Here is a 13199-nt window from a genome sequence, read left to right on the forward strand (position 1 = left end):
GTTTTTCCTTCCAGCTTTGTTCTGATCGCACTAGAAATAAATAGATAATAAAATATCTTTATAATAGTTAGTTAATTAGATAAAAAGATAATGTTTATAAATATATTAGTTAAGAAAACTACCTTAAAAAAATTGTTGTTTTGAGTTGTCATTCATGTAGTTTAACTTTTGAAGTTATATTGTCAAGTACTCTAATATTGTTTGTTGTTCAATAAAATATAATCAACCAAAAAAAATACGCTGCAAAATATAAATCAAGTTATTATAAATAACATACACTTTTTTATTTTTTGAATATAGCGAAATATTTCTCACCGACCCAATTTAAGCTGAACATTAAAATCTCAAATTTCTTAAAATTGATTACTCGCGTTGGCATCAAAGACTTGAAAGAAAGAGAGTTGGCTCTATTAATTGGCCTAAGAGAATCAAAGTCATATAGATCCATGAACAAATCAATGAAATTTTCAAACATATGCTTTATTTTAGAGCATAGTGTCAAAATATTCCACAAACTCCTTAAATTGGGTCTGAAAAAGTCCCCACAAAGAACTATCAGAACTCAATTCTAAAATAATAGTGGGACTATTTTAGCACTTTGTTCCTTTATTTTATTCAGTTGTGCGGTTATTTTAAACCTTAGTGATTGCATATCACCTCTTTATGTAATTGCAATACATGAAGTGATATCTCTAGCACTTCTTACCTTTTGTCTTCTACGTAAATTTATTTCATTCACCTTTACCATCTTTGTGCCCTCTCTTTCTCCCTCTACGCCGCTATTATCTTTCTTAATTTATCTCAAAAAATTATTGTGATCAATTTCTTCTTTATAATTTTAACTTTAAAAGGTTTAGTAGAATCATGTGATGAATTTAAATGATTCATCACCATCAACTTTGTTATATTGCAAAAATTATAGTATCAAGTATAAATCTCAATGCATTTTTGGTAAGAGTTCTTTCAAATATAGATTCATGATTATCCAAGCTTCAATTTGATCAAACTTATAATCAAAAGTAGAGATATCAGCAAGACGTACCCATTGACTAAAATTGGTTGAATTCGGGTCCAACCAAACCTAGATGAAGATATTGAAGCACAACTTGATGCTTTGGATTGTTAATTGAACGATCAAATGAACTATAAATTTGACATATTCATAGTTGAATGGAATGTCTCGTTGACAGGAATCTAACGAGCATAAGGTCACAAAATTCCAATGTCATTAAAAAAATGTTGTATGATAAAATGTATCAATATGAATCGTAGATTTGATGATTATGAAAGTTATGCGTCAAAAAGATCAAAATGCCCCCTTCTGAAAAATCTATAAAATGAGTCTCTCTCTTCACTTTGGGGAGGGGGCAGAGGTGAAGAAGAAAACAAGTTAAATTCTAGAGTCTGTTCACATGAAATAATTAATCACAAATAATCAAACATATAACATTACTACATTTTCACATATGAGAAATATAGAGGTTGATGTTGGATTCAGCACCATCAAACACTTGCGCACAACAATTGTTAAAAATGAAGGTGTACATAGCAAAAGGGGTTGAGTAGCTCATATGATCGAATGGTCATATAAATTATTATCATATATTTCAACTAAATTTATTAAAATGTGGAATAAAACTTTAGGCTTATTTATCTAATAAAATAATTAGAAAGATATATTTATCTTAAATTTGATATTTTTTGACATATAAAGTCAAAATTCTCATTGATTTTGGGATTTAGTTAAAGTAAAACTAGAAAGAGCCTTATATAAATACTAAAAGTGTAGAGGCTATAAAAGTCAAAATTTTGAGTTTCTAAGTAGGCCATTTACATACCCTTCAATTATTTTATATTTCCATTTCTAACACCATCGTTTTCACAAAAATTCAGGAGTTTACATATAAATTACACAATTCTAATGTATTTACAAATTCAAGTTGTAGAATTTTTTATTTATATATATCTCCAATAATTTTTAAAGTCGCATGCAGAGATATATGTGATGGTCGATTTTAACATTTGATAACCACAATCAAACTAAAAAAAAAAAAAAAGTTAAAAATGATGTCTACTGAAATACTTCTTTCCGAGATCGGCACCGCATGCATCTCTAAAGAAAGTGACCGTATGAATTTCCGCATCTAAGACATTTTCAGTATTGTTTTTTTAGAAAAGTGGAATAAATTACATTTCCGGCCCAAGTAAAATATTTTATTTATAACTGCAAATTAAATTGACTACATTTTATTTATAAACACGAATTGATGGCACCCCGATGACTACGCAGAACTGCAAACCCTTCGGCGGTCTAGAGAAGAGGAAGAAGCGGAGGGTGAAGCCCTTCGCCTCAGGTTGCTTCCCAGCTTTGGGAACGAAGCAGTGCAGCAGATCCGTCTTTCCTTTCAAGGTTTATCTTCCCTCCCCGAATCTTCATTTTTCTTTGTCGGCTTCAACCTGGTTTTGATCCTATTGATGGACCGTCGGTTCTTGTTCTGTTGATTTATTGTTTTTTTTTTCTTTTTTAGTTTTTAATTTTTTATATTTTTCTGCTGCTGGCGTTCTTTCTGGTTTGATGATTGACTGGTTTTAATTTATATTGAGCATTTGCTTTGTTTGTTGAGGATTGCTTTACATGTTCTTGGTGGTACGGGGAAACTAGGTTTTGTGCTGACAGGCATTGGTTTGTTTTTCTGTGTTTAATTTTTAGGATTAATTTTTGGAGGGCAAGGTGAATTTCTGTGGTGATCTGGAGGTTGGATGAGGATCCATGCGTGGATTGCTGCTCCATCCGGCGAGAGAAGTTAGGGCGGGAATTTGGGAAGCCGTTTCTTTTCTAGTAGGGAAGAAGGGGGCGGGGAATTCTCAATGGATAGGGGAGATGGCAAGGGTAGCATTGCCTTGCCAGCTTCAGACAATGGCTGCTATTTGATGGGTTTTGAGAGTTATTTCAGCGATTCTCATTCAGAGTCTGTATTAAAGTCGGGGATGCCGTCTTGCTTGGGTTTGGAGTATAAGGTGGGGAGCAGAAGTAACTCCTTAGAGCTTGTGAAGTTTGTTGAGGCACAAGAGGCATTTATCAAGGAAGAATACAAAAATGTGGAAGAACAGGCATCAGGTGTAGTTGCCGAGGATGAGCAAGATGACTTCCCTGGGCTGTCTCCCTTGAGAGGAGATTGTGTGATGAGTTCTTCCAATATTGGCACTGAAGTTGAAGCAGGGTACATGTCCAGGATGTTTGAGGATGGTAGAGGTTGCATTGGTTGTGAGAACTTTCTCTTTTCTTCAAGAGTAGATGTTGATAGCCCTCTGGTGGACGTTAATGGAAATTTGACTAAACTAGGAGATGGATTTTGTTGTCTACCTCCATCCAACGAGTGTTTGATTTCTTCTGAAATATCAAACCGTGGTCCAATGGAAGGGAAAAATGGAAGTTTGTCTAATGTAGATTCGTTCAAGTCAAACACTAACAGTTGCAGTGGTGATGTAGCTAACTTGGTTGACAGGAAAAAAGAGGAAACACAACTGTTCAGCTTAGAGAATGGTCGGGTTTTGCCTCTACAGTATGCTAGAAAGCTGAAAGAGACTCATCAAATCAATCACTTTGCTCATTCGCATAAAAAACAAATAGCCAAGGAAGAGATTTTAGGGTCCACTATTGTTGAGCATGAACCTAGTTGTTCAGCACAAGGATCAACCAGTGAACGAACAGATTATTCTGCGGTAGAAAGATCTATTTTGGAGAAGCTATCATATCCGTCCACTTCTTTTGCATGTTGTTCAATAGGCACATCTGAGCTTGATACCAATATAAGTTCTCTTGATTCCCTTAGAAAGCCATCAACTTTCTGCACCAATGATAAGGAGTTTTGCACAGACGCAGAGACGGTAGTTGTTGCTGTTGCAAATTCTAGCTCTATAAATTTTGTTAGGCGTACCAACCCCAATCGGGGTGCTTCATTGAGGAGCAATTTGGCTGATGGAAAATTTAATCAGCTAAACATGTCTCAAAGCGATCGAGGAAAATGCAGGAGAAAGGTTGGTGCCAGAACTTCCCGTGCACCAATCACACTGAAGATGTTTGGTGAAGTTAGAAGGAAAATAAGAAACTCTCACAGGCTGCCGCGTCTTTCTATTTGGGGAACTGTTGAAAATTTGCTTCTCATTATCAAGCAAAGAGATGAGCTTAACTTAGAGTCTAATGCCGCTAAGAAACGAAGGTCAACTAAAGCAGGATCCGGTGCCAATAGAAGGAAAAGAAAAACTGCTCTAAAAAATAAACAGTCCCGATTATCTTCAAGTAAAGTATATTCTTCATCCTGTGAATCTATTCCACTAATTATGCATGATACACAAGCTTCTATCAAAAATGGTATAGAGCATTTCATGGGAACTTCTAATTGCCATACTACTTCTGAAACTTCTAGCACAAAAGTAGAATTAGACGAAAACTATGTAGAAAAATGGTATTCTGTAGTTGGTTCAAACGTGAGAGAGGGACAGCAGGGAGAAAAAGACTTGGAGAGCACTTTGACACAAGAAATATCCGCTGACAATCTGCTATCAGAATGCCATGGAGTTTCACCTCGAGTAGAACTTGAGTTCGTTGCAGAAACTGTAGATGATAAGCAAAAATCAAATGCTGATCACTCTCCTGGTTCTGATGTTTGTAATCCTCTCAGAGATTGTGATATCCTTACAGGTGAGTGTTCTACTTTTATTAAATTAGAGTCTGTGCTTCATCAGAGCAGTAAAATTCAGGAACCGAAGGCAGAAGATGGCTTGCCTTCTGCTGAGCTAAATTTTATCAAACCATTTGTAGCACTCGAGAATCGAAGCAGGAATCCCAAGAGAAGTCAGAAGGGAAAGAAAAAAATGAAAGAGAAGAAAAGGGAGAGAGAAAACAAAGTGACTAAAAAAAATAAAGGGAAAAAGACAGGTGCATTTCTATTATCCGATCCTTCTTGTGTCGAGGAAAGGTCAGATTGCCTGGAGAAGTCAAATGAGGTTAAACAGTACTCATTGAAAATGAACTGCTGTGGCAAGGATAACAGAGCATGCAAGAAAGGAGGAAAATGTTCAAAATATATTAGAAAGCACTGTAAAAGTGGGTCAAAATCAGAGAGGCTTTTCTTAGATTCCTCTGTTTATGAATCGGCTGACTTGGATAACTTCAATCATCGGCTGGAAATACAAAACAAATCAGAAATCACTGGAAGTTTTTTGCAGAATGATGATACTGAACAATTCAAAGCAATTTTACCTTTTGATTATGTTAAGGAATGCCAAGATCAGAGAAGTATCAAAAAGAGGCTGTACAAAAACAAATCAAGCCGCACATATTCAATAAGGCAAAGAAGGAAATTTATCTATGGCCAACAGAAAGAAACTATACGGAAATGTGACAAATTTAGGATGGATAATCTTTTTCGAAAAGAAAATGATGACTTGGGATTCTCTAGAGAAACGGCCAACAACTCGTCACTACTTGGAGCTCAATTGCCTGGTGAATTTGTTTATTGATCATAAGTTTCTTTCCTCTTTTATTGTATGTAATCACATGTACTATTGTCACTGATATCCTTTCTTTCTAGCAAAACTGCATCTTGTGATTTTTCATCATCCTGTCGTCTACTTACACTTCAAGCAGCTGCAGGTGAAGCAGCTGCAGCTGATGCTCTGCTAAAGGATGTATTAAATGATGTTGCAACACCAGCCAGTGGGGAGCTGTCAGCAAGAGAACTATATAATGTCTTATTGGGCCAGTCTTCACTTTCAGGCAAAAAAGCTTGGGCTCTTTGTGATGATTGCCAAAAGTGGCGTTGCGTGCCAGATGAACTTGTGCATGTCATTGAGAAAAACAAATGGTAAGCAACTTTTCATGGCAATGCTCTTTTATTCATGCTTGATTTTCCTTTTCAATATTTTATGCAAAAGTTTAATATGTTTAGTTAAGAATTAAAAAGCTTTTATAAATTTTAATTAAGATCATATTCAACATATAATATGCATGTCTTCGAAATAACCATACTTATCCTCTTTCTAAAGCTATTGTTGACGATGAATTACATTCACTATTGATGGTGGATTCCAAAGATACAAAATAAACTGGAAAGATGGATCTGCTGGTGATGATTCATGGATTTCTCTATAGGATGCCAATTTTGCCCATACCGGCTTGATGAAAATTAATTGAACAATTATCCGAAGTCGAATTTCCTTAAGCTCGATGAAACTGATGCAAAATCCTTCTCTTTCGGCAACCTTCCTACTCTGAGGGCTTCTTTATTCTTCTCTTCTTGTGATTCTTTCACAAGCTTCTCTGTATAATTGCTTATCTATTGGTTGTGATGTTTCAAATTTAGAACCCTTCAAAGACCTTTAGTTGTATTCATTTGGATTAGTGGCTTGCTGCTACAATATTTGCGGAAATTCTTATGACTTTACGACTGAGGCATCTTTTATTGTTTGTGATGGTTGAATCTTTTATTATTGCTATTGTTAATGGCGAGCTTTTCTGCTGGTATTGGAAGCAGGCGTACTTGTTTAATTGGGCGTTTGGTAACATTGGGAACCAATTCCTCTACTAATTTATTTTTCTTTTGGAATTGATTGAGGGGGGATTCTACTAGGTTTTGATAATTAGTGTGCAAAACTCATTTAATTTTATTTCAAATCAAATTCTTGTTGAATATGCCTTTCCTTCTTCTTTTGGAGTGAAATTATAAATTGGAGTAATATTTCATTTCTCTCCACCCCCTTCCAGTTAGACCTAGCTACACCTCCCACTTGCAACCTCCTCTCCCGTTAACACTCCCAAATTGACCAACCCCCCTGCCATTAGCAGTAAACCCAACCCTTTTGCTGTTGCAATTTGTTTTCATGACTCACCTGTCTTTACCGCTTCCCCTTCCATATCTCCAGCTGCCTCCCTTCTCTCCAATCCATCTAGGCTGCTGCCAACCCCTTCCACCTCTTTGACAACCACGCCAACTTTCCCTTGTCTTCTACTTGTTGCCGAAAAGAACTTCCAGAGACACTCTGTTGTCAACACCACCTTCTATTAGCATATCCACCCGCTTGCTAGCTGCCGCCCACCCCCTTAGACATCGCTCTAACGTGTTTTTTTTAATTTTTGTTGTCATTTATTTTCTATTTTGAAGAGTCGTATTTGTAACCTATTGGAGTTTTAACAATAATACTTGCATTTCTATTGTGGTTTTGGTTAACTTCGGTATTAGCCTTTGCTCCACTTGGCTCAATTATCATTTTCTTGATTGCCCGACTAAGTTTGCTCTAACTCGACTTGCTCATGCCTGGTTGAGCATGTTGCCTAACCTACTTGCGCTTGGCTTGGTACCATTGCCTTATTTGCTAGCTGGTTCGCTCTTTTTCTTGAGCTTGTTTGTTCTTAAGCTCTTATTTGCTTTCACCTTCACTTGTGCGGGCCCTAAATCTCTGCTCACTCAATCTCATTCATTTTTTTCCTCTCTCATTTGATTGTTTTTTATCTCACTTACCTGTTCGCTCTTTTATTTAGCCACTAAATAACACTACTAAAACAATTAAGTCAATTGTTGAGTTTATTGGTTATATCTAATGTTTATGCCAACCATTATTTTTATAAGTTCTTTTTTTTTACTTGCAAGTATGATCATTGTACTTTAAAAAATATTCATATTATTTACAACATTTTATTATTGAGCAATTATTTTTTCTCGATTCAAAATATCTACACTAAACATCTTAATGGTTTTTTTTCTTGATTTGTTAATTACTCATTTATTTTGAAAATCCATTTTTTAATTAACTTAATTTTGGCAACTTGATTAAATTTGAAAGTTGCTCTTAGATTTTTTTATATTAATTATCAATATTATTATTAACACTTCTTAATTAATTTCTTAATTCTTTGAATTGTTACACTATCTGGGTACATATTGTGGATGAAGAGAGTATTGAATACATCACAAACAAATTGAATTGATTTAGTTGTTAGTCAATAATCAATTACATATTGTTAGAAGGTATTAGTGTTTATTTCTTTCTTTTTTGAATATTTTATAGTTTATGTATTTCCTTATTTTTGTATTTCCTAAATAATGACTTTCCTTTATCTCTAGGCTGTTAAGAATTAATTTAATCCTAGAGATTTGAGTGTTATGTTTTTCCTATTTTATAACCCTTGTATCTTGTATTTATACCCCTTTTGATATCAATAAAATTATGCCGCTCAATTCCCTAAATTTACATAGTATCAAAGCAAACGACTCTACCCTAGTCGGCCGCAAAACCCTTCCTTGTAACTGGAAATCTTTCCTTGCAAGCCCTTCTGCATGAAAATCCTTCTTTTAGCCAGATTTTTTTTCGCGTGAGTTTTTTCCCTGCATGCAGCCCTTCTCGTGAGATTTTCCTTGCAGGTCCCTTCCCTCAGCCATAATTTATTCCTGTGTGATCTTTCTGCAAGACCCTTCATGTTTTCCTTCTTTTGTGAGAGGCCCCTTCCCATGAGATCCCTGCAGATCTTTCGTTTCTCGTGAGTATTTTTTTCTCTGCAAGCCTCCCTTCTCACGAGATCTTCCCTGCAGATCTTCCAACACCTATGTGACCGTTTTCTTGTAAGACCCTCTCTCGGTCGGAAAACCTGGTATCATGTCTTGACATCCAAATCTCTCCTTTGGCTCTATCAGAGCTGTGGTTGATTCCTCCACCACCGAGCTTCTGTCCGACGCTATTCTTAATTCTTTCGGAGGACAGACATCTACTCCAATTCTTCTGCGGCTCGGAGCACCTGTAAACCACATGAATTTTCTCGTTAACACCCACAAGCTCAACGACTATAATTTCCTTCAATGATCTAAGGTTGTTTCGTTGTTTGTTAAACGTCGGGGTAAATTTGGCCCTCATAGGTTATTTTGATCTTTCGAAGACTGACCCAACATATGAAACATGGGAAGTGAAAAACTCCACAGTCATGTCATAGCTGATTAATTTCACGGAGACCTCGATTGGTTGTTTGTACATTTTTCTTCTGTCTCCAAGTGTACTATGGATTACTGTTCGTGACACCTGATTTTTCTATTATGCTTTTATATTGTCATTTGGGTCATCCTAGTTTCATTATTTAAAACATTTGTACATCTTGATATTTACTGATAAAAATTCATATTATTTTAAATGTGAAATTTGTCAATTAGCTAAATATCAACGGGTGTCATATCCACCTCATCCTTACACTTCTTTTTCTCTTTTTTCACTTATTCATAGTGATTTATGGGACCCTTTGGAACTGTGAATTTTACAAATAAAAGGTGGTTTCTTAGTTTTAATGGTGACCACACTCGGATGTCTTGACACTTTTGGACGGACAATAGTCGTGAATACTTTAACTCTATATTGGAAGAATTCTTGGTGAGTAAGGACACCCGCCATCGTAATTCCCGTGCAGATACCCCTTAACAAAATGGGGTAGCCGAGCAAAAATAGACATCTTTTGGAAGTTGTTCGTTCAATTATTTTTCAAACCAATGTCCATAAATGGTTTTGGAATGATGCCATCCTCGCCGTCAATTACCTCATCAATAGAGTTCCCATAAAAATTTACAATTTTTGAACCCCATTATCCCGTCTTGACGACTTAATTTCCTACAAACCTATCCTTCAGAATAGACCACAAAATATTTGGGTGCACGACCTTTGTCCAGAACACAGACCCAACTCATGGTAAGCTTGCTCAAGTAAATTTGTCTTCCTTGGCTATTTCGCCGCTTTAAAAGGCTACTGATTTTTGGGTCCTATCACTAATAAAATTTATGTTAGTGTTGACGTCTTTTTTTTTTTTTTACTAATAAAATTTATGTTAGTGTTGACGTCTTTTTTTTTTTTTTACTAATAAAATTTATGTTAGTGTTGACGTCTTCTTTTTTTTTTTTTTTAATGTCTCCTTCTCTAAAACTATCTTAAGTGAAGGGGAGCTTGATTTTTTGGAAACTGTTCCTCTTTCGACTCCTTTAGATATTTCTCTTACAACCACTGCTCCTCCTTCAACATTGATGGATTCACCACCAGGCATGCTAACATCACCACTACCCTCTATACAAGTCTATACCCCTCTTTCGAAATCTTCTATTGAAACTCGTCCCAATGCCTCCATCGTCGAGCCCACTGCTCTGCTGTAGGCCTTGGAATCCGCTCCGGCTGATATCACTGAAATGTTCTTTCAGAAACTTTGTATCATATGATGAATCACGTCTCGTTCCACAATTTCTCTCTAACCTACAAAGTATTTGCTACTTCTGTGACGGATCGATCTCTCATCCACCATAAAAGCTGCATTGGCAGACATGTCCTGGAAGGTTGCTGTTATGGATGAGATGAATGCTTTTTGACACAACCATACTTTGGATCGAGTCGATCTTCCTTGGGGGAAGAAAGTTGTGGATTGTCGGTGGATCTTCAACACCAAGTTTAACTTGGGTGGTTCCTTTGAAAGCAACAAGATACAAGTCAATCCTTAAATAATATTATTAAACATAGTTGAGTATGAAGAGACATTTGTTCCGGTTGCCAAACTAAATACCGTTCAGGTCCTATTATCACTAGTCGTGCTTCTGGATTGTCCCTTACTTTAGCTGAACGTCAAGAATGCTTTTCTTAACGGCGATCTCCCTGAGGAGGTTTATATGTGTCTACCATCGGGATTTGACTCGTCTGCTTCCTGTGGACTAGTTTGTCGATTGCGAAAGTCCCTCTATAGACTTAAGCAATCCACATGGGTTTAGTTTGACAAGTTCACGTAGTTGGTGGTTGGTCATGGGCTCTCTCAAGCCCAATTTGATCATACACTATTTTTTCAACATTCATCCAGTGGCCGTGTTGCCATTCTCATGTCTATGTCGTCGTCATTGTGCTCACAAGTAATGATTGCCAGCCTTAGAGTCTCTCGAAGACATTCTCACCACATCTTTTGAAATGGAAGACTTGGGATCTCTCCCGTATGGCTGACTTGGGGTTTCTCCCATGATTTGAGTATTCCATTCTTATGTCTAGGTAGTTATTAGGAATTAATTTAATCATAGATATTTGAGTTTTATGTCTGTGCTAATTTATATATCGTTTATTCTGTGTTTATACCCCTTTTGATATCAATAAGATTATCTTGCTCAATTCTTATAACCTACACATTTCATTGGTCCTTATTTGTGGAAATAGAGACTAGGGTGCGGCCAAACATTTAAATCCAAATTTAATCTTATCTAATTATCTACAAAATTCAAATTTAAATACACTCTTGTCCATACGAAGATAAAACGACTTGTAAATTGATTCTAATTATAAAGAGGGAGAGAATTCAGAGTTATGTAAATGTCTGTTAAAAAAGGTTTGAATGCTGTCCTTGTTTAAAATAGTTGTGGCCTCCAATGACCTCTTGTCACTGAACTACGATCACTTTGGCTTTGTGGATTGATTTATCTTGTTTGAAGTTCTTTATCGTATTAAAAGTGTGACTTTGAAATTTTGTGTGCATATTGGATGTTGTTTTATTTATCCACACCAGCGAACTTAAAATCTAAAGACATCCAACTTCTAAAAAAATATTGTTCTTCTTATTTTCTTTGTTAGATTAATTGTTCTTTTTAGTATGTCATAGGGCTTATATACATGGAATAAAGTAGGAAAACTGCTCATTCATTGTTTACTCTAGTAAAACAATCTTGGTAAATTTCTTTTTGTCTTGATATATTTATGGTGTAAAAATAGACAACCTTATGTTGCTACCTGCCATTTGCTGCAAAATTTAGTATGCAAATCTCAGCATTATTATAGGATAGCTGACACTTCACTCGTGTCCTGATTCCATTGCATTGGATAGTGCCTATTTAGAGTTTTGTCATATATAGGAGGAAAAAAATACACCATCAAAATTTTTTTCTTCTATTTATGAGAGAACTCCTTATAGACACTTAGCAATGCAATGGAACTAGGGAATTAATGCAATTGTTTGATCTTTAAACTGATATCTGAGTTTATTTACTAGGACTTGTAAAGACAATGTCGATGAAGCTTTTGCTGACTGTGCAATACCGCAAGAGAAAACAGATGATGACATTAATAATGATCTCGGGATCTCAGTTGAGGACTATTGCTCTACAGTACCATTTAGTTATGGGGAACCTGCACCACTAAGACCAGGTATACTTTTTATTTATTTTTCCAGTAACTATGGCTGTACACGGAGACTTAATGTGTTAAGAAGTTCAATTATTTTTTAGTTTTATGAGTGTTTTTGTATTCATTTTTCATATACCATATGCTGAACATCTAGCTCTACTTCAAGTTTTTATTGCTCTTATGTTGCAGCTGCCATTCGAACCACGTGGACTCGTATTAAATCCAACTTGTTCCTTCATCGTAATCGTAGAACTCTGACTATCGACGAGGTTTGGACAGATTTATTTACCTACTCAATTCTCTTTATTGAAGCACTCCATATCTTCTGTAAATCGAAAATGACTTATCCATTGCATGAGATTTCCACTGTTCTTTGATGAGGTTGGTGCATGCAGCGTTATTTCTTGATTTCGGATAGTTTATTGGTGATCTAAGTATTTCTGAACATAAAGGCCCACTAAGTTTTTGTCGCTAATTATTTTGTTGATTTCACACACATTTTTCTTATTCATGATTTGAATGCGGATTGTAATTCAGTTAGTGTTATGACATATATATTGTGAGTGGTTTTTGGTTAAGTGGTTGTTTTTATCGGAACAAAATGTTTAGGACACCTTGTGTAATGCAGTGCCGTTGCTTCTTTCCAGTTGTCCGCTATAATGAGTTGACCTTTTATGAAAAATAATTTCATAGTATTATACCTGTACTAGTATTGCTTTCTCCTTATATTATCAAAATATAGATTTTTGGACTGGTTGGATGTCTATACCTTTTTTTGAAGGGGATTCAATTTTGTTTGGTCTGTTTATGTTGGACTAAATGTATGTAGACAAACTGCCAGCATGGGGTCACTACACTTTATTGGAAAAAATATTACATCAGTACTACGCATGTAGAGTAACGTGCGTACCCAATGAAACCACGCCACGATACCCCGCGCAACGCAGAAAAAAAAAACGGCGCAGTAACACGGGGAATGTTCCTCCCCGTGTTATTCATGTGTTATTGTGTGTTATTCATGTGTTATT

General features: G+C 35.8%; 1 protein-coding gene across 3 annotated transcripts in view; it reads left to right on the top strand.

Annotated features, from left to right (window-relative positions):
- Positions 1-2283: 2283 nt before the first annotated feature.
- LOC110020099 (histone-lysine N-methyltransferase ASHH2) overlaps positions 2284-13199 on the top strand; it is a 54443-nt gene continuing 43527 nt past the window's right edge. For 2 of the 3 annotated variants that reach the window (XM_020718078.1, XM_020718079.1), the window contains exons 1-5: positions 2284-2410; positions 2711-5506; positions 5651-5867; positions 12038-12192; positions 12361-12440. In XM_020718078.1, coding sequence (XP_020573737.1) covers positions 2869-5506; positions 5651-5867; positions 12038-12192; positions 12361-12440 — 3090 coding nt within the window. In that variant the 5' untranslated portion in view covers positions 2284-2410; positions 2711-2868. The remainder of the gene's footprint in view (positions 2411-2710; positions 5507-5650; positions 5868-12037; positions 12193-12360; positions 12441-13199) is intronic. The other variant, XM_020718080.1, reaches the window with a different exon arrangement.

Source organism: Phalaenopsis equestris, unplaced genomic scaffold (assembly GCF_001263595.1).
Source record: "Phalaenopsis equestris unplaced genomic scaffold, ASM126359v1 Scaffold000090, whole genome shotgun sequence".
In the NCBI taxonomy this organism is placed as follows: Eukaryota; Viridiplantae; Streptophyta; class Magnoliopsida; order Asparagales; family Orchidaceae; genus Phalaenopsis; species Phalaenopsis equestris.